The sequence below is a fragment of the Hermetia illucens genome, chromosome 1, assembly GCF_905115235.1.
Source record: "Hermetia illucens chromosome 1, iHerIll2.2.curated.20191125, whole genome shotgun sequence".
NCBI lineage: Eukaryota > Metazoa > Arthropoda > Insecta > Diptera > Stratiomyidae > Hermetia > Hermetia illucens.
This window is the reverse complement of record NC_051849.1, coordinates 131,682,706-131,704,564: the sequence shown is the minus strand read 5'-3', so window position 1 is coordinate 131,704,564 and position 21,859 is coordinate 131,682,706. Positions and strand designations below refer to the sequence as shown.

General features: G+C 44.2%; 1 protein-coding gene across 1 annotated transcript; it reads right to left on the bottom strand.

The window, feature by feature from the left end:
- Positions 1–19,892, bottom strand: LOC119646301. The gene is made up of 4 exons (XM_038046717.1): positions 18,227–19,892; positions 18,082–18,163; positions 375–491; positions 1–168 (listed from the first exon to the last, which is right to left on the bottom strand). Exons 1-4 carry the CDS (start codon positions 19,447–19,449, stop codon positions 103–105), a joined length of 1,488 nt encoding a protein of 495 aa, XP_037902645.1. The 5' UTR covers positions 19,450–19,892; the 3' UTR covers positions 1–102.
- Positions 19,893–21,859: the final 1,967 nt, after the last annotated feature.

Here is a 21,859-nt window from a genome sequence, read left to right as displayed (position 1 = left end):
TGTTGAAATATATTAATCTAATTGGTAAATAAAAGATTTATGTACAAAATTTTAGAATAAATTTACGAACAAATTCACTTTACACTTTGGATAATTCACATTTCACCAAGCCTCTTCGATTCCCATATTGTTTAATGAAAGATTGTCTCGTGCGTGCGTTGTTAAGTTCTGAAAACAAAAAGAAGGGACGATTTCAAGGGCTGTGGTTTCTTTGTGTCTTCAAATAAAAATCAGTGATTAGTTGAGATAAAAGCCAATTCGGGGCGGGATTTGGGGATTCTGTGTTAGTGTTAAAATTGTTGAAGGACAATGAAGAAATGGCTTTGTCGTGCTAGTTTGATTAGTTAAGGAAAAAGTGTGGTAGGTGACAGTACAAGACATGAATTTCCGCTTTTCAGTAGTCCTCGTATCAAAGCCAAGTCGTCTGGGGTTAGTGCCCAACCGCTTAGTTGTCCTATGCTTTGTAGTTCTGGACACTTTTCCATCAGGAGCTGAAAATAGAAGAATCAATTTGAAAAATTAATAATGCACAGCGGGCGAAGAGATTGTGTGTATATGTGGAGCTGGTTGTTCTATTTTGAATATTTGCGTTGATAGATAGAGATAGAAAAATTAATAGGGGTATCTCAAGCCTGTTGTAGACATTCCTTCTGGAAATACTTACTTCACTTTATGGCACTCATACAGTACACAACAAGTTGAAAGCCCGCAGCTGGACGCTTTAGGAATGAGGGTTAGCGAGGTTTGCGATTTTCTTATGTAATGAACCGTATTTATATATTTCTACAATTCATGCATAACTGAGAATTCAACTGTGCACTATTTTTCAAGATCCATTTGGCCATCGAACTCGCTTAGATACTTTTCTGATTAATTTTCTTAGTAAGTGCAGTTGGCTGTAAGCGGTCCACAAACATACGTGGGACGTGACCACTTTCAACCAAATTGACCATGTGCCGCCGCCACTTCTCAGCCTTGATGAATGTCAGATCATATAGGGGTGTCAAAATCACTAGCACGAATTGCAACACCGACTGGAATCTCATTGCGAGGCCAGATAAAAGCAGCAGGATCACTCTCAAGACCATTCGACATCAACAAGGGTCTACGACAAGGGGATGCCCTATCATGCGTCCTTTTTAACCTGGCCCTGGAGAAAGTGATCCCTGGCGCGGAGGTAAATGCGAAGGGTACCTAAATGACAAAGAATCCGCACAGTAGAAATGAATAAAACCTTAAATTTTCGGTCAAGCAGATGCAATTAACAAATTTGAAATCTTGACACCCTTCTAAGAAATATATCTGTCCAGAAGGTGTATGTATTTTTTGCAAGAATTTCTTTTTAATATGGGAAGCCTCCCTTTAAATTAAACAGAACCACGTAGATGGATTCACAGACTGCATGTTCTCGCCAAATTTCGTGACAGTAGGTTAAGCCGTTTCTGTGTAAATCGAGTATGACAAACGGATAGACATTAAATTGATTTTAATACGATTTTGTGTGAAACGAAATTAAGACTCGCCGGCAAAGGGAACATCACCCAAAAATGTTTCGAAAAGGTGGTTCTGTTCGAACTCAAATCGGTTAACTTGATTAACCTGACTAACATTAGTTTTATTCCACCCAATATGCGAATTGCAAAGCAACGGAAGTATTATAGTGTGGGGCTGTTACGGAGTGGACGGGAGGAGGGGGGGGGGGGCTAATTTGATATTTGTGGTCGAAAATATAGATGCAAATATGTACATCAAAATTTTAAAAAAAATTTCATGCGTGCACAGAAAAATTTTTCAAATATGCAATATGTACCAAGTCAACGACCCAAAAAATTAAGAGTAGAAATGATAATTTTTTTCACGGACCCTTTCTCAAAAACTACCCAACCGCAAAATATGGAAAAACTAAACTAGATACACTCCCCGGCCCTTAAGTTTATCTTAGAGTCATAATATGTCATTTGCAGAAACATAGAGGCAGTTAAAGGGTAGTATAGGCCCCAGGGCGAAACGTGGATTGGTACACACGATTGAGCATAAAACCTGGCAAATGCCTGCTGAACCAACACCAACAGTTCTACTACCAAACCCTATCTCCACCTCCACGTGGTGATCGCTGGGAGTTCTTTCTTTATGAGAAACTGTAGACGGAGAAGGATAAAGGCGAGTCTCCCGCCTCTAAAAACGGAACAAAATGTACCAACTGGTCCTCCAGGTTCTGGGTTGGGTAGGGCTGACAACCCTAAACGGAAAACCAACGTTACGAAGCCACGAAAGGAGCCTCGGACAGGACGGATCTTACAACGACGAACCCGGCAACGACAACGGATTAACGATTTGCGCATTTTCTCATGGAACGTGCGCTCCCTATACAGACCGAATGCTGCTGAGCAGCTAGTCGAAACCCTGTCCCAATATAAGGCTGATGTAACAGCGTTGCAAGAGATGCGATGGGCAGAAGAGGAGGATGAACAGATGGAGAAGAGCCACTACACCATACATTACAGCGGCCATCCGGTAAACCATGTGCTCGGAGTAGGTTTCTTAGTCAGTCAAAAAATGAAACCTGCTGTTATCGGCTTTGAAAATATAAGCGAAAGGCTATGCACTCTGCGTTTGTGAGGCAAGTTTAGAAATATAAGCCTCATGAATGTTCACGCCCCTACAGAGGAGACTGCAGAGTCGGAGAAGGATACCTTCTACTCTCCAGACGGGACCACTATCAACCAAATTGACCACGTGTTGATTGGACGCCGCCACCTCTGAGCCTTGATGAATGTTAGATCATGTAGCGGGGCCAATATAGACTCGGACCACTATCTCGTTGGCATGGTGCTCCGAGCTCGAATTACGACACCACCTACAATCCCCTCTGATAATCAGGTGAGAGTGAGTACTGAAGCCATCCACAACACAGCTCTCCGCGACACCTATAAGAGGGAAGTGGATGCCGCAATAACCGCAGTCAACAGAGATCCTGGAGATGAAGCATCAACAAATGATCTTCACAACCACCTGAAGAACGTTATCATTAATACGGCCACAAACATACTTGGCCCCAGCCGCAAAAGGAGTTGGAACGGCTGGTTTGACGATGAATCTAAGCTAGCTGCGGAACAGAAGAATGCCGCATACCGAATAGTGTTGCATTCTTATAGAACGCGGGCACGCGCAGAGACTTATCATGAACTTCGTCGAACGGAGAAGCGACTGCACTGACGGAAACAGGAAGCCTGGGGAAACCAACAAGTCTGTGAACTAGAAAAGTACAGGGAGCAACTGCACCAGGCGCGGAAGTATTACCAACAAGTCAGCAGGATGAAGCCTTATACACCTCGATGCTCATCCTGCCGAGACAAAGAGGGAAATCTGATTTCCGACAGAATGGCCATATTGGAGCGATGGGTTGAGTACTTTGATGAGCTACTGAACAACCAGAATATCGGCGAGTTGGAGGTCCCGCCAACTGAAGACGACGGACAAATACTGCCACTACTAAGTATAGGAGAGACAGTCCGTGCAATTCATCGGCTCAAAAATCATAAAGTCGCCAGGAGCCGATGGAATTACAGCCGAATTAGTTAAATATGGAGGCAACCAGTTACACCAAGTGATTCATCAACTTGTGCTCAAGGTATGGGACAGCGAATCAATGCTTGATGATTGGCAACGAGGCATTATCGGTCTCATACATAAAAAGGGAGATATCACACAGTGCAGCAATCATAGAGGTATCACGTTGCTGAGTACCATCTATAAGATATTCTCCGCTATCTTGCTAGGTCGAATACCCCCATACGCTCAGAACATCATTAGCCCAAAGAGGCTTCACTCCAGGCGAATCAGCAACAGATCAGATTTTCTCTCTGCGACAAGCGATGGAAAAACTGTTGGAATATGGGCACCAGTTGCACCATCTATTCATCGACTTTAAATCCGCCTATGATAGCATAGCCAGGGTAAAACTGTACACGGCCATGAGAGAATTCGGTATCCCGACGAAATTGATAAGACTGACTAGGCTGACCCTGACCAATGTGCGAGGCCAGATAAAAGCAACAGGATCACTCTCGACTCCTGACCATTCGACATCATATCATGCATCCTCTTTAACCTGGCCCTCGAGAAAGTGATCCGTGATGCTGAGGTAAATGTATGAGGTACGATCCTCTTTAAGTCTACCCAACTACTGGCCTATGCTGACGATCTCGACGTCATGCGAAGAACGATCCGAGCAGGCGGCGCGAGATCTTGGGCTGCACATAAATGAAGGTAAGACAAAATATATGGCGGCAATGTTAGCATTGAAAACTAACCAACCAACAACATCAAACCGCATCGAAAAGGGTCGAAAATCACAACCGATAACAGCTACGATAATGAAATCCGCGTACGGTTGTTGGCAGCCAACAGAGTCTATTTCAGCTTTCAAAAAATGTTCCGCTAGAAACGTCTCACCATAGGCTCTTACTGTACAACACAATGATCTTGCCAGTCCTCATGAATTCCTCGGAGACTTAGATTCTTAGCAAGAAGAATTACGAACTCTTGGCCGCATTCGAGAGAAGAATCCTCCGAAGAATTTTTACCCCCTACATGAGGATGGACAATTCCGTAGACTACATAACGACGAAATCTATGAGGGATACCTTGACCGTCAGGTTGTAGATAAAATCCGGCTCAATAAGTTACGGTGGGCGGGTCACTAAATCCGTATGGATGAGGATGATCCAGTTCGGAAAGTCTATAAGGACAATATCTATGGTAGAAAAGGAACAAGAGGCGTACCCTGCTTAAGATGGAGCGATGGTGTAGGTCAGGACGTCAGACAGCTTTTAGGTATATCGAATTGATGGACCTCGGCGCAAAACCGGGATGTTCGGAGTTCCAGATCAGATACCGGTTGTTGCGTCGTTGATGATGATGAGTAATATAGACTATAATATAAAGCATTATATCCCTAAGTTTGCTGGAAATCATACTATCACTTATAAATTTTCAGTAGCTCAAAATTGTCTCTTCTGTGTAAATTCTCTGTAACCCAAAGCATTGAATATCAATATGTATGTGTGTTCGAGGTGGGGGAGAGGTAAAGCCTCTGAGTCCTCAGAATCTAGTGGTTCATTGTACTCGATTCCCCCGCCCAGCGGCACATCCCGGATTTGTTTATGTATTACAGGATTTCTGTTCGTGCATGTGATGTTATCCGCTGCAGTTGTAGCACATCAGCACCAAAAATTGGATGTCTAATGCCTCCATAGGCGGGACGCTCACATAGAAAATGTTCTGTGGATTCCGCTTTCTCATTACAGGAGGGACACGTATCATTTTGGAGACTTCCGATTCCGAACATATGTCCAGCTAGTGAATTATGGCCAGTTAGAATGCCTGTAATACTTCTGTAAGCCTTCTTGCTTTTCGACAGGATAAACTTTGTCGTATGTTTGCTTGGTTCTGACAGGAAAAGTTTGGTGTATTTAGTCGCATTAAGGCTCAGCCACCTGTAATTATGGGAAGCTTGTTCCCAGTTTTTGATAGCAGCATTATTCAATGCTACTGACACCCCAATTGCTGGTTCCGGTCCAGGCATGTGGGAAAATGGACCCTCTTTTGCTAAAGCATCCGAGATTTCATTTCTCGCTACACTACAATGATCGGGTCCTCGGAGTAGTTCCACCGTATTGAAGAAACAGAGTTCAATCGATTTCTACATTCCTGAACGAGCCCACTTCTCGAATTTATTCGAGATGTAGACTCCTGCTACAGAACCCTGTTCTGTTCATTCTTGTGGATCGTCCCAGTTTACTCTTCATTTCAAGACAATCTAATATCATCTACCAAACAGATCTAAAAATCAGAACGCATTGCGAAAATTGGATTCAGTTCTCCCAATAACTCTCGTAATGTTCCGTACCTCACGATCATTATTTCCCCATAGATCTAATCGAATTAGTGTATGAGCTGCTCTCATTGCAGTGCTCTGAATAAACAGATCCAAGGGCTGCAAGTTAAGTAATGCATCCAGAACTGTGGTAGCCATACAGAGGTCGCCGCAGTGTGGCACCATACTACGGAGGCATAAGCGAACATAGGCCTAATGATAGCAACATATGTCCACATTATTACTTGAAGTTTTAGTCCCCATGTCGAGGCAAAGGTCGACCTACACAGCTCGTTTTATCTTTATCTCTACATATTTGTTCCAAAGAAGTTTCTTGTCTAGAATAACTTCCAGATATTTCACTTCTTCATCCATGCCAGGTGCTTTGAGGTGTTCAAATGATAGTATAGCAGCTCACGCCTTTCCATTGGTAACAACCGTTCTCGCAGTGTCCCAATTCCTCTTGCAACACCTTTGTATTGAAGGGTGTGCAGAAATCGCCAATTCTCTTTAAACCTCTTCAAAGCACTCTAAAAGTGTGTGATTCAGAGTTCCCAACTGATCTTCTATCGCCAAAGGAGACTTTAGTCTGCTATGGAGCTCTACTTTGTCGCCAGAATGTTATCCAATCCGTTTTCCTAGGATTCCATCTTTGTATTACAGACCGTTCGCCTGTAGTAGTTAGACAAAATCCTAAGTAACGGTTATCTGAGAGTGAGTCTTCATCTAGCACTCGCCAGTCTCTAATCAACTCTAGCAACTTTGAAGTGCAGATTGTTAGGTCAATTACTTCACTTCTTCTTGGCCCCACAAACTTAAGGGCGCACCCTACGTTCGCGGTCATCAGACCAGCTGAAGTAATAAAATCAAAAAGTTTCTCTCCCCTGGGATTGCATTTGCTACTGTTCCAACAAAAACGCTGAGCTTTCGCATCATAACCTAACAAGAGTTCAAGGCCACTTGATTCTGCCTACACTACCAGATCCTTTAGTTCTTGTGGTGGAGGACACAAAGAATCATAGGGTAAGTAAGCAAAGGCAACTATGACGTTTTTTATCATGCTATTAACCTGGCACCTTTCAACTTACAGTTGAAAATTTTGACATCGTACGCAGGCCCTCGGTCTCGAGAATCTCTCATCGAAGAAGATCCTAGCTCCCTTTACTGATCCAATACGACAGATTTTGTTAAAACTAAACCATGGCTCTTAAACCAGAAATATATAAAGATGGTTCTGAAACTGCCAGAATTGCTGCTAGTAGATAGGAAGAGGCTACAGGTTAACAGTTGACTAACTCTTATGTTTGCGGACGTAAGTGTAGTCTAATATGAAAACCGCCGCTAACGGAAAAGTCTGCAGCGTTCATTGTGGATCTCACTGGGGCTACCAGCTTGTCCTCACCAAGTAGGGCAATATCTATACTCCTAAATGCCACCAAGTTATTTGAAAGACTTTCCCAGATTTAAACAAAACGTTGTGGATCGTATTCGTAAATATTCTAGCCTATCATTTTTACATGTCACTTGAAAGCTAACGTAATGAGGGAACTTTTTTCAATTTTGCAGTTTCGTACGTTTAAAGTACCGTTATGATATCGCATTTTGAAATTTGAATGAAAAATCGATTTTGAAATTTCTTTAAAGTTTGAACAGTTATATTTTCGAGGTGAGACCTTTGCAATTGAAAAAAAATATAAATTTATTATATAAGAAATTTCACGTAGTTTCCGTAAATGATATCAAATCTTTGATTAAATGAGTGAGGGAGTGGAAAATTGTGATACTGTTGGGAGGGTATAGCTTTTTGATACTAGTCCCACAGGGCCCACAGCAATATGCTACAAGTTAGATTGACTAAGTGAAAATCTGGTGCAAAAATGTTAGCATGCCAGGACGATTGGGACTTATCAACTCCATGATTGAAACCAATGTAAACTGGACATCCATCAGATTGGTAAAGTGATGGCTGGTATCATATGATTTAAAGCTGGCGGAATGGTACTACAGTACGCCGGTTGATAGAAGTCCCGTGCAGGAGATCATGTTGTCGAGTCCAAGGCATACATTAAATATCTCGATGTTATGTTGGATCATTGGTTAACTTTCAAGGAACACCTGACTTATGGGAACGAGAAACCAGGGAAATTGTACTAGCGCTAACTGGCGTAATGGAGGACATAAACCACCGAGGAGACTCCTGCTAGCGAGAGTATATACATTTGTTCTACTATATGCAATAACCGTTTGGCCCTTAACTTTAAGACTTGCCAAAAGAAATTATCGGTAGTATATCATCTAAGCTTGTTAAAAGTAGCTAGCGCATTCCATCCTTCAAATGATTTTCTCTTTTCTACCAGTACTTTGTTTATTTGTTCTGTTGTACTGTGTTTTTCAAAGAAGCCAAATTCGTTTTCCAATATTATCCTTTGATGCGCTGTTACTCATGGAGAAACACCGTGAGAAGCATCGCCCTCTTTACATTGCATTTCTGGATCTAGAGAAAGCGTTTGACCGTATGCCACACGAACTCATCTAGTATGCTTTACGAGAAAACTTAGTGCCAGAAATACTCGTGCGTTGGGTTCAATTGCTCTACCAAGATCCGAAAAGTAAAGTTCGAAGTATGGCGGCTGTATCAAAATCGCTTCGTGTCTATGTTGGTGCTCATCAAGGAAGCGCCCTCTCACCACTCCTCTTTGTTCTTGTTATGGACACCGCCACACGGGATATCTAACGTCCAGCGCCCTATACACTGCTTTATGCAGATGATATTTTCCTAGCATCTGATAGCAAAAAGATCTCGAGCAACTTGTCCAAAAATAGAATGATCGCCTCATGCAACACGGTCTCAAATTGAACCTCAACAAAACTGAATTTTTGACGACCGTTCCCCATGAAACAGGCACACTCACTGTCAGCGGCAGTGATCTGCCCAGAACTGAGCGATTTAAATACGCTATCAGCCAATGGAGAACTGCGTTATGAAATTGCTTCACGCATTAACGCAAGCTAGATAAAGTGGCGTTCCACAACTGGTGTTCTTTGTGATCGATGTATCAACGAACATTTTAAATATAAAATTTACCGCAATGTCGTCCGTTCAGTCGCTCTCTATGGTTCTGAGTGTTGGCCAACTATAAAAGACAATGAACGACGTCTTGTGGTAATGGAGACGATGTTACGTTGGACTTGTTGGATGGAAATCAGGATATCCGCGATCGTTATGGGGTTGCACCGATCGTGGAAAAGTTGCGAGAAAGGCGTCTTCGATGGTATGGTCATGTAATTCGTGCTAACGAGAATTCACTTGCCAAGATTGGTCTGAACATTGAAGTCGATCGTAAACGACCAAAAAGCAAGCCGAAACAACGGTGGCTTGATACACTGGATGGGGATTTAAAAGCCTCGAGATTGCACCCAGATCAGGAATTCGATAGAACCAAATGACGAAACCGATGACGACGAGCCGACCCCGCTTGTGAACGGGAAAAAGACCGAAGAAAAAGAAGATCCTCTAATTTTCGAGTGAGTAGGGTTTTCCCAGCTTGTAGAAAATCGGTAGAAAACTGATGGCTCGATAAAATAATACAATTAGGAACGCGTCCTGCCTTCAACTCCGACGAATAGCCACCCAATCCAAGAATGGTATAAACGATATTTCTTACATTTTTGTTAGTTCTTCAACCATTCTCACTGTGACTAGATCATGGTCAGTTTGCTTCTTTGGATGTACCTAGGTTGCAATTTTATGTGCAAATTGTTTTGCTTTGAGACGTGTCTGCATCGCGTATATCCAATGTAGTATTTTCGTGGTGTATGCCAATTTTTTCCTGTACTGCAAATTACCAAAGCAATAAGAGCTTTCCGATATATGTTTTCTAGAGGTAGTTTTCGGTCTAAAGTAATTCCCAAATGTTTCGCGTTTAATTTCCATGCCACATAATCTAATGGCTGTCACGTGATCAAGTTTGCGCTTTTTAGTGAATGGTACTGTGATGGCCTTAGCTGAACCCTGGAGCTGTATTACAGTATTTGTTACCTCTCCTAGGTGTTCCATTGTCGGTTATGTCATTCAAAGGGCCATTACTCCAGGATGGTCCACGAATGAGTGTTTAACTAAAATAGTCCATTTCTTTGCAAACCACAATTTTTAGGTACACCGGAACATAGACTAGGTTTTTTTACAATCAATACTCGATAGATGAAATAATTCGAATTTATTAATTTTAATGAATCAGTAAGAGCAAACGACTATTTACACGTTAGAGGCAGAAGAGGATCATCTCGCTTCATGTGTTTCTTTCTGCCCCTAACTCATGGCACACTTTCCTCGCTAGTCTTCCACTCCCGTGGCAAGCTCTACAAACTGGTTAGTTCCGCGCCATCTATTTGTTCGCATTCGTAACATTCGAAATAAATTTCGAATGCTGCGAATCCTGCCGCACCACATCACTTCGCCCCCAGATGAAACCGAGGGGTTTCAGCGACCGATCCCGGAACTTCGTTCACCGTCAATCCACAAAGCGGACACGACGCTGCTTCGGGGCGGACACGGGTTTCAGCCTGGACAGAGAGACCGCCTTTTTGTGTCCACCGATCTCGAGCTGGAAGAAATGTTCTCCCCGCTCGAGAACGCGGTACGGGCCCTCATATGGAGGCTGCAGCGGCTTCCGGACGGCATCCGTCCTGACCAGAACGTGCGTGCACGTGTCCAGTTCCTTGGGCGAACAGGCAGGTGTGGACGAGTGTCGGGTGGGTGGTGTGGCTTTTATGCGTCGGAGATTGTCCCTCAGCAGACGCACAAACCCCGACTCTGCGAGACCCGATTTCTTGGGAGCTTGGGAGTCTCGGGTTCTCCCCGTATACTAGCTCCGCGGGGCTGGCAGCAAATTCCTCTCGGCGGGTTGTACGTAGGCCGAGTAGGACGAGAGGCAAGACTTGGGACCAGGACGGATCGTCGCGTGCCATAATGGCGGCTTTCAGCGTCCGGTGCCAACGTTCTAGCATCCCATTGGATTGCGGGTGGTATGCAGTAGTCCGCTGGCGTTTAAAACCAAGGAGTTTGCCTAACTCGGCGAAAAGGGTGGACTCAAATTGCATTCCCTGGTCAGTGATGACCACTGCAGGGACGCCAAAGCGAGGTATCCACTCTCGACAGAGGGCTTCGGCACATGATTGCGCCGTAATATCTTTCAGAGGTATTGCCTTAGGCCACTGCGTAAACCTGTCGATGATTGTGAGGCAATACCTATAACCGTGCGAGTCTCGCAAAGGCCCTACTATGTCGAGGTGTATTGTGTGGAACCGCTTGGTAGTGCGGGGGAATGAGCCCACTTCTTTCCTTACATGCCTGGAGACTTTACACTTCTGGCATGCGATGCACTCTCTGGCCCAGGAATTGACATCCTTATTCATAGAGGGCCAGAAGTATTTCTCGGTGACTAGCCGATTTGTTGTCCTGATGCCTGGATGCGCTAAGTCGTGAACTGCGTGGAACACTTCCTTGCGAAAGGTGGCCGGAATGTATGGCCGAGGTCCCTTTTCCGAGTCTTGGCAGCAGAGCGAGAGGTTTGAGCCGAAGATGGGCAATTTCCGAAATTTGTATTTGGGGTTGGATTTGAGGCTCTGAAGTGCTGCGCCATCTTCCTGCGCCTTGGCAATAGCCGAGAAATCGAGTGAGGCGGGGATGTTAACCTTGGAGACACGAGACAAAGCGTCAGCAACTATGTTGTCCTTGCGGGACACGTGCTGGATGTCTGACGTAAACTGGCTTATAAAGCTCAGATGTCGAAGCTGACGAGGGGACGCTTTGTCGGGCTTCTGTTTCAAAGCATACGTGAGAGGCGTATGGTCCGTGAACACTGTGAACGGCCTGCCTTCTAGGGAGAAACGGAAGTATTTGATACTCAAGTACGCGGCGAGCAGTTCACGATCGTAGGTACTGTAGTTCCGTTGAGCGGGGTTCAACTGCTTCGAGAAGAAGCTCAACGGCTGCCAAACTTGATCCACCTTTTGGTGAAGGGCAGCACCTACTGCGATGTCAGAGGCATCAACAAAAACAGCTAGGGGTGCATCTTGCAGAGGGAATGCCAAGAGTGTAGCGTCGGCCAGTTGTTGACGGGATTTATCAAACGCGCGGATAGCCTCTTCAGACCACACGATCTCTCGTGTGTCCTTAGTTTTGGAGCCAGACAAGTGCGCGTTCAAAATGGACTGGTGATGGGCGGTCTTGGGCAGGAAACGACGATAGAAGTTTAGCATGCCCAAGAACCTCCTCAACTCCCTCACTGTCTTTGGACGCAGGAAGCTTGTTATCGCTTGCACCTTGTCTGGGTCGGGCTGTATTCCTTCAGGGGAAATGAAATGGCCGTGGAATCTCACCTGTTTTTGGAGAAATTTGCATTTCTCAACGTTTAGGACTAAACCGACCTCAAGGAGACATTGAAAAATGCACTTGAGATGGGCTGCTCAGACTCAGTGGAAGAAGCGACCAAAACATCATCCAAATATACGAAACAGAAGTCGAGGTTTCGCAGGACTGAGTGAATGAACCTTTGAAAGGTTGCGCCGCATCGCACAATCCGAAAGTCATTCGAAGAGCCCAAAGGGTGTACATATTGCCGTCTTTGGAATGTCTTCAGGAGCTACTGGGATTTGGTGATAAGCCTTGGTTAAGTCCAAGGTCGAAAAGATGCGGCAATTCGCGAGGTGATGCGCAAAGTCGTGTATGAGTCGAATTGGATATCGGAACAGTCTGTGCATTTAGCCTTCTGTAATCCCCACATGGGCGCCATTCGCCGTTTGGCTTAGGGACCATATGCAGTGGGGAAGACTAACAGCTATTTGAGGGCCTGCAGATACCCTGTTGAACGAGTTGTTCAAACTCTTTCCGTGCAATAGCCAGTTTCTGGGATGGCTGAGGACGCACCTTCGAGAAAATCGGGGAACCAGTAGTGATAATGTGGTGCTGCACATTGTGCTTCACTGGTTTGGAGAGACTACACTCGGTAGTAATCTGGCTGAACTTTTTGAGAAGTGCCCGAACACGAGAGTCGGTAATGTCTTCTAAAAGAACGGAAGGATTATTGCCTGGGTGAGATACAATTTGTCCTGACGAATTAAGGTTGGTCGTGGGGTCTATAAGGGACTTATTTTGCAAGTCCACCAGCAATCCATAGTGACATAAGAAGTCTGCGCCTAATATGGGGAAGCTGACATCCGCCAGGATGAAACGCCACGAAAATGTCCTACGCAAGCCAAGAGTCACGTCCACTTGCCTATACCCGTATGTGTTTATGCGGGAGGAATTTGCTGTCGCAAGTTTGAGCGGTTGTGGAAAAGTTGATGTTGCCGAGGTACGGGAAGAACCGAAACCTCCGCACCAGTATCGATGAGGTAGTTGCGCCTGCTGAGAGGGTCGTAAATTGTTAGGCGACGTGGCGCTGCGCTCTGGGTGGCCGTCGCCAGGACCCCCCGCGGATCTAGTTTTTTGCCGCAGGCGTGAATTTGCAAGGGATAGTACACTTAGTGGCTTTATCGCCGAATCTGCGGTGGTACCAGCAAATCCCTCGGTCCGTGGACTGTCCCGACGACCTGCTACCCGAACGCCTTTTTCGAGTGGCAGACCGTGAGCGAGCTCGCGATCTGGCGCCCGAACGCTGAGCGTCCAACGTCGTCCGCATCTCGGCCACACTGGCTGTTAAAGCGGCTATCTCGCGCCTCAAGTCGCTCACCTCATCCGACGGTGGTTGAACGGCCGCCATGGTTGGGCGTACGTACACCTCCTGCACCTGGTCGGCCGTCGCTGCCAGTTCCTCCAAGGAACCGGAGACGCAAGCGAGGATCGCCTGGGTGCCCTCCGGGAGCCGTCGCAGCCAAAGCAACTTGATCAGGTCATCGGCGATTTTGCTCCCACCCAATTGCCTCATTTCGCGAAGCATTTGGCTGGGAGTTCGATCACCAAACGTTAAACCTGCCAGCAAGTGGTCTAATTTTGCCGACTCGCTTGCCGACAGGCGCCTGATCAACTCGCTCTTGAGCTGCGTGTATGATGCCGACTTCACTACATCGGACACCAGAAGAATCGACTCTTCATCCAGGCCGACCACCGCATAATTGAAGCGGGTCGCGTCCGATGTGATTCCGGACATTTGGAACTGCGCTTCCAAATGTATGAACCACAGCTCCGGGTTCCGCCGCCAAAATGGAGGAACACGCACGGCGAGGGCGGTCAGTTGTGGGTCCGATGGGCCTGCCGCGTCTTTGTTGTCGATCGACATCTTGACTAGTAAAAAGGAAACTTCTTTTCGACGCGAGTGTTAAAACGAAAAACGCAGTGAAACTGTTCTAACTACACGGCAGGCCGAACCCACAAATTCACGCACGTACAAAGAAATCACCACCGAAGCGGACGCTTTTCAGCGCAGATCGAAACTACTTCCCAGAACTTCGCCCAGAGAGCGGTCAACCAACGATGATCCGCACCTAAAACGCCTGAACGCTGTCTCTTGCAGCGGGCATAATATCTATTGATTTAACTAAAACAAATTAAAATTCAAACAACAAAATTCAACAAATTACAACAATGATTCGCTGGTGCGGCGGTGAAGGTGACGACGGCTGCAGCAGCGCTGGCGGCAACGGCTGCGGTGTTGATGGTGAAGGCGGCGGCGGCGTCGATGCTGGAGACGGCGAGCGTGGCTGCGGCTGTTTCTCTGGTGACTGCTGCGGCGTCTTTGGTGGCTGCGACGGCGTCTCTGGTGGCTGTGGCGGCAGCGATAGTGGCTGCGGCAACGATGGTGGCTGCGGCAGCGATGGTGGCGGAGTCTTCGGCTTCTGCCTGATAGCGGTGGCTGTTGAGATGAAGTCAATTGTGGCCTTATTTGAGTTTAAGACCGCGGTTGCCAAATAATCGTTCGTTTTCTAGGTTGCTGCTGCCAATGTTGTGGTCGCGCTCGTTGAACTTCTGATGCGTCGGCTCTCCGAGTGGTTCTGGATACGTGGCAAATGATGGGTTCGCTGCTGCGAGTCAGAATTTCAACAACGATGGCGGAGTCTTCTGACAGTGTGAATAGCCGACACTGTCAATTTTCGCATTCGCCACTTGTTGAGCGGCCTCAGTCGCTGCAAACGAATTGCTCTCAGTTATACAAGTAATGGGATATGAGAATTTTGTTTTCCTTCATGGACAAATTCTTGCATAAGAACTAATGTGAATTTCTTTTCCTGGATCAATCCAGAGAATGTCAACATGATCCAACTAGGAGTCACAAAATAGTCAAACAACAATGGATTCTTTTAATTTTTAGATCCGTTACTCAAACTTTTTGTTACCGGGTCACCAATTTAACTAAAATAGTCCATTTCTTTGCAAACCACAATTTTTAGGTACACCGGAACATAGACTAGGTTTTTTTACAATCAACACTCGATAGATGAAATAATTTGAATTTATTAATTTTAATGAATCAGTAAGAGCAAACGACTATTTACACGTTAGAGGCAGAAGAGGATCATCTCGCTTCACGTGTTTCTTTCTGCCCCTAACTCATGGCACACTTTCCTCGCTAGTCTTCGACTCCCGCGGCAAGCTCTACAAAGTGGATAGTTCCGCGCCATCTATTTGTTCGCATCCTGCCGCGCCACAAGTGAAGCAATACGGTCAACATTGTGCTTCCTCGAGAATATTACTCTGACTTGATTCACTCTACAGTATAAATAATATTGCTGCAAGTGAGATTTGACGTGCCTCTGGTTTGACATCTTAGCGGCCTTACTACGGCATCGTTTTTGGAGGGGATTACGACTTCTAGGTTTTGGTTCAGTTTGGGGAGCATCGCAACAATACAGTGCTTTAAATCAACAAAAGGCCTTTAGTGGGAAACACAAGATACGTGCGGAATGCAGACGAGAAAAGCTGCGAACTGAACGCAGCTTCAATGTACAATGAAGATTTCAGGTCGGCAAAGTTCGCTCCACGTCGGCAAGGTTCATTGTGATGACAGAGTACGCCATTTGCAATTTGGCGGCGCTTTTCGTTTTCGGCTGCTGCTTTTCAATGTAATTAATTTGTATGAATTCATTTTGAAAAGTGTGGAAAGCACTATTTGCGTGGCAAGTGCTAATTATTAATGTCACTTGCTTTAGTTCCGTCGCTTCCATTCATAAAAGTTGAATTTTCCTAACTTTTTTGCGTGCCATATTGCCCATCAGACTTGTTGTATATTGTTTCATACAAGTCCGCGTCATTTGACAGTTCTCTCACTTCGCACGCACGCAGTTACTTCGCTGTTGTGTTTGGGCCTTTTGATATATAATAGATGGGAAGCGGTTTTTTACGAGAAACTAAACCCACGCAAAAAATTTTTAAATATTGGCTATGCGGTTTCGATCGCAGAGCAGAGGCGCTCTCATCAGACGCTGCCTCAGCGCCTCTACCCAGCGTAACCGAAAGCGGCAACAGGTGGCAATTGGCTCGTTTATATGCAATTCAAAACCCGCCAAGGGTATGAATTACAACGACCGAAATCGCATTTGTTTGAATGTACAATTGGTTAGAGCTAATAAAAATGAATTTTGTTTTGGGATGAGCTTGTCCTTAGCCCACCATTTACTTGATGGCATGTGCAAGCCCGCCATCAAGTAGATGGTGGGCTAAGGACAAGCTCATCCCAAAACAAAATTCATTTAAACCCACGTATTTTAGAAGAGGATTTCTGAAAGAGTGTGTAGTAGGTCGGGGAGTTTTCGGCCCTGGACTCAACGCTTCTGCGACGCGGTTGTTGATCAGCAATTGGTCTGGTCAGGAGAGCAGTAGTTATAGGAAATAAAACTTGCAATGGATCGCGGAGGTCTGATTCCAGATCTACACATTTGCCAGAAAGCCGTCGAAAAATCAAACATGGTTTGCGTAGGATTGCAAAGACCTGTAGATGATCCAATCAAGTGTCGGTTTTGTTGCCCCAAGTAAAGGAAATTTAGTTGCTTGCTCAGAACGTGTGGATGGCGATGTTTAGTCCCCAAAATATTTAGGCAAATGTTTGTGGAAGTTTAAAATTTGCGGCAAGTGCCGAACATGCGGACCCGGTATTAGCGTTTTGGATTTGTCAGTCAAGGTACTAAGAAACATAAAAGCTGGAAAGAGCACTTCACTATGGTTATCAATCGTAAAACATCTAGTGAAGATCATCCTTTTGTGGAAGATCCTTCGGCTAATATCGAAATATTCTCGGTTATCGAGTAGAGTAAAGTCGCCGGGCTTGACTCTTAAGCCAAATTGTTTGCTGAAATTCTCAGCTGTTTTTGTGGAGCTGCTGCGTTCACTTATTTTCAAATTCAGGGAAACCGAGATATTTTCTATAATTTGAAGATGATTTCTCAGATTTTGGCAATAGACATCAGTCCAGAGCTTAATAGTATGCTTTCTCCTCTCACAAGAATAGCAACTGAAGTAATTTTTTAATGAGTAAAACAGCAGGTCGAAAACTGAATTAAATTGATCAAAATTAGGCTGGACTCCACTTTGGGTCTTCCAGCAGTAACTTCATTAGCACCCTCAGCAGTACAAACAGAGAGAGTGTCTACAGAGCTTTATGCAAGAAGAAACTTCTGCAGAGGTATAAAATGTTACCTGTGACATTGAAGTGAAATGTCAGAGGAAGCCCAAAGCGGAGTCCTTTCAGGTCATCGTTTTGTTCAAAACCTTGAAATGCTGAATACTCTGGACTGATATATTTTGTGGTGTAGATCTTTTCCGACCAGATATCTGTGGTTATGTAAATTAGTAAGAGGAAGTAACAATGGGTAGGTCATAGATAAAGTAAGAGGTTTCTATTGCTGACTATGCCTTACAGTGAAAAACTCTTTGAACTAGATTGTCTAAGGGATGGTTCGTCCCGGAGCGTGTCGTAGAACAGTCGTGAAAGAATGTAGGAGGTTGAAGTATGCTGTTAAAAACCGATAATAGCGGAATATAATAGTTGTCTATGCAAACCATGTACAACTCCTTGCGGAGCGTAGAGTAACAAACGGCTCAAAGAAGAATTTTCTACTTACACATATTTAACTATGTAGATTTCGCGATTCATGTAACAACTTATAAACATAATTCGAGTCGTCATTATTTTACAGGAAAGAAAGTGTTTCACTAACTGATCTGTGTGTGTGAACTCTTGAGAGATGTTGGCTATCTAATGCATATTTACCTCAACGGTAGCGATGGTTAGGTTCACCGCGGATGTGAACCAGATATCCTCTAGGAAAACGAACTCGTGTTCCCCGAAAATGCTGCGTTGTACATGAAGAAACTTTTAAATAACACCTAAAACCACTTCATCTGCACCGTTTTACCTCATCATGTCCTCATCGCCAAAGGCAATTGTGTCGATCGCCAATCTCCTTAGTGTTGTCGATCTACATATGAAGTGTTTCAGTGAAATCAGGCTAATCGGACTGCTTAGAATCTCAAGGCCTTGTAAACAATCAAATCTTAAGTCAATATTGTATGAAAGCATGTCCATCATGTAACAGTCGAGATCCACCAAACCAGGGGCCAGTCGTGCCAAACGGCCCAGTTCCAAGACGCCATGACCACGTATCGCCGTCAAGTGGACCATGCTCCCGCCAATATGTTCCAGAAGATCCATGAGTTCGTTACAGTAGAATTTATAAATCTTTAACTTTTGCAATGGGGTGCCGTCTAGCTTATGTAAAATTCCGTGGTTGGGTGAATCAAGATAAATGCTCTCCAAGTTGGGGCAGGTTTTTGCAATTATTTCTAGTGTCTCAATATCAGTTTTGGTGTCGTGAAGATACTTCAAGCGACTTTTGAAGTTCTGATCCACATTATCGTGGACGAATTTCAGCGCCTGGCCCACAAACGAGTACGTGGCAAGATTTTCTAGATTTGGGCAATTTTCCAAGAGCATCGCAATGTCCGAGTGGCAAATGTTCTCCTCGCCGAGCATCCCGATGTCGACCATTGTCAACCTTGATGCGGATAGTCCCTTACAAAGGGACTCGATGCCAATTTCGGTTATATCAGTCTCGCCAGAAACGTCTACTATCCTTAACTTTTTGCTGTACTTCGCTACCACATCGAGAAGGTCGTCGTTTGCAATGTAGGGGATGCAAAGTTTGGTGAGATTGGGGCATTTTCGAATTATTTCAAACATGTAGTGCATGTGATCCTCCTTGACCCAGACACCTTTAAGGTTCAATGTTCGCAGGCCTGATCCCTGAGCAGCAATCACTTGGAGAATTTTTTCATAGTAGGAATACGGAAATATTTCGGTAATGAGCACCTGGACGCTCCCATTGAGCAACATCTGAAGGCACGTGAAGCGAATCGAAGCCTCTAGGTAGTCTGAGGCGAGAATAATGCGCAAGAGATCTTGGTAAATATCACTTGTTGCACCGCAATTTTCCAGATACGAGTTAACTTCGACCATGGTAACGGTAATGTCATTGTCAAGATCAGGATGCAGGGAGTATCCGATCGAGGACACCACCAGGTTTGCTAACTCCGCCAGACATATATCCCCTAGTGATCGGACAGGACACTTTTTCGCCATTGTCGATATGAATTAATTTTGTACAGTTTTTCGCATCTTTCAACAAAATAAACATTGGTAATGAAAGCGTGTTATATCACTCATTTATGGGTAACAAGAAAATCCCACGACACTTGGCCAACTGCCCAGAAATGTCTAACTTCTAAACAAGCTTCTGGAACATCATTTCCGCGATGCCGATGAACACGAGAGAACACAAGATCACTTTATTCTTTGTTTATAAATAAATTCAAATTATTTTGGATTATGGAATATTATAGACGGAACTGAACCGAATCCCCGAGATTAGGATGAATCGATTAAATAGTCAAAGCAAACCAGAGGAGACTGAGCTTTGTTTTGTGCCAGCGAGCGCGCAACATTGCCACCCCTCTGTTTGCTAAAATTAACTTATTAGCAGGCTCCCGTGTGCGCTGCCAAAAATTCTTGATGTTTCGACTCGGCGTTCTTCTAAACAAATAACAAAAATAAAGTTCGATGGCTTATAAATTTCTTCAGCTGTTTTAGCTGTGACGTGGGTGTATTGTAGTTTCATCCTGTTGTGCGTAATAACAGAAATACAGTTCATATTCGTTAAACGAAGTGTGGTTCCAAAGATAGTAAATTCGATATTTTAGAATCAATCAATTCCTCCGCACATAGGTGCCGAAGGTGCTTCGAGAGGTTGACAATCTTAAGAACGGCGAGAACGCATCCATATTGGGTTCAATTTCCCTGGCAGGGATGGATTTTCTTAGAATTACAAATCACTTAAAGAGGGCACTGTTACTTGAAGCGACTGGCCATGGTTTTTCGTGCATAAAAACTGTAGGAGTTACAGTGACTACAAGAAGGCAGACTAGACACCATCTCGACGGGATAACTCTTTTTCCTGCTTGATGATTGCTGGCAAATCGGGGAACTGATTGATTTTGGTGTTCCTTCAGATTACTCGCCCGTTTTTACGAAACCTATAAACGTACCTATAACAAGGAATAAAGGTAGCAAACTAAAACTACATCAACTGGCTGAAATTCTCAAAATATAGAAGAACTCACCCACAGCATTTCGTTGAAATCAAGCAGTGCAACAGGCAAGGTCCTTTTAAAATTTAACGAAATAATGACTGCAATTGCTCCGTTGACTATCTACGTTGGTGCGCTGTCTATGCTTCTATCAAATTACAACTGGCAAAAGTAAAACACAAATTAATACCGGAGCGGCAGGCCTAAAAACAACTAACTAGGAGAAGTCGATCAGTCCTTGAAACCCTCAAGGATTAACGGGAACACGAGAAAGGGAGATACTTGCAGAAAATATATTCCTCTCCAATTTGTTGCAAAAAGTAACAAAAGTTTTTATGGTAACACCAGAGAGGAGTTGAACAAGTTACTCGAGCCATTAAAGAGCAGGGTCAGCCAAAGAAAGCTCGAGATGGTTATCTCATGACAGCAAAAATATTGGAGCAACTTTTGGAGATCGCAAGTACCAATTTGAGCCATATATTGAAAGCAATTCTAGGTTTAGGCTATTACCCCAGAGCTTGGAAGATTCCGTATATTACAATAACTCTTAAATGCGGGAGAATTAGCCCCAAGTCCTACAGAGCAATAGGTTTCCCATCTTCTCAAAAGTCTTCTGAAAATTACTAGATTCGAAATTCACATCATATCCAGGGAACAATAAACTAACCAGTTTGATTTTCGAGAGAATATCTAGCAATGTCCAGCAACCTAGGAAATATTGCTTCTTCTTGGATATGGCACAAGCATTCGACAAGGTGTTGTACCAAGGTCTGACTTTCAAAATCCTTCTCCTTCCCGAGGTAGTTCTCTGAGGTCGACATTCCGTCTTATTTATAGTTTGAATCTACCAAGTGATCTAGGATACTAATTTCTATCCCCAGATTGTAACGAAGGATTTGTAAATCTACTGAAGATGAATTGAAAACTGCTTCCAAAGTGCCCGCGTGAACGAAACCAGGAGCATCATGTCATAGTCTAAGAGCAATTGGGTACTATAGAGTTTGAGTCATAATGGGTTTGGCAGATAACAGATAACAAAGTAAGTAAAATTTTTACTTAAGAAGAAGGAATTTTTAAGGTTTTTTGCGAAACAAAACCTTATTAGAATGTATATCTGTCTGTCACAGCCGATTTATTCGGAAACGGCTGAAGCTATTGTCAAGAAATTTGATGGAAACGTGTAAACTATGAAACCCTTTACATGCAACAAGTGCCACCATTTTGCTTAAAGGCCGGCTTCCCATATATGTGGGGTATTAAATAAAAGGATTCAAAAATCATAATGGTGCCTCTATATAAAATCTAATCCTCAAAATATATCCCATTTCGATGCCTTCTCACATAAAGCTAATAATAGCGTGTTATCATATTTTAAAAATTTATATGGAACCCCCCTCAAGTTCATT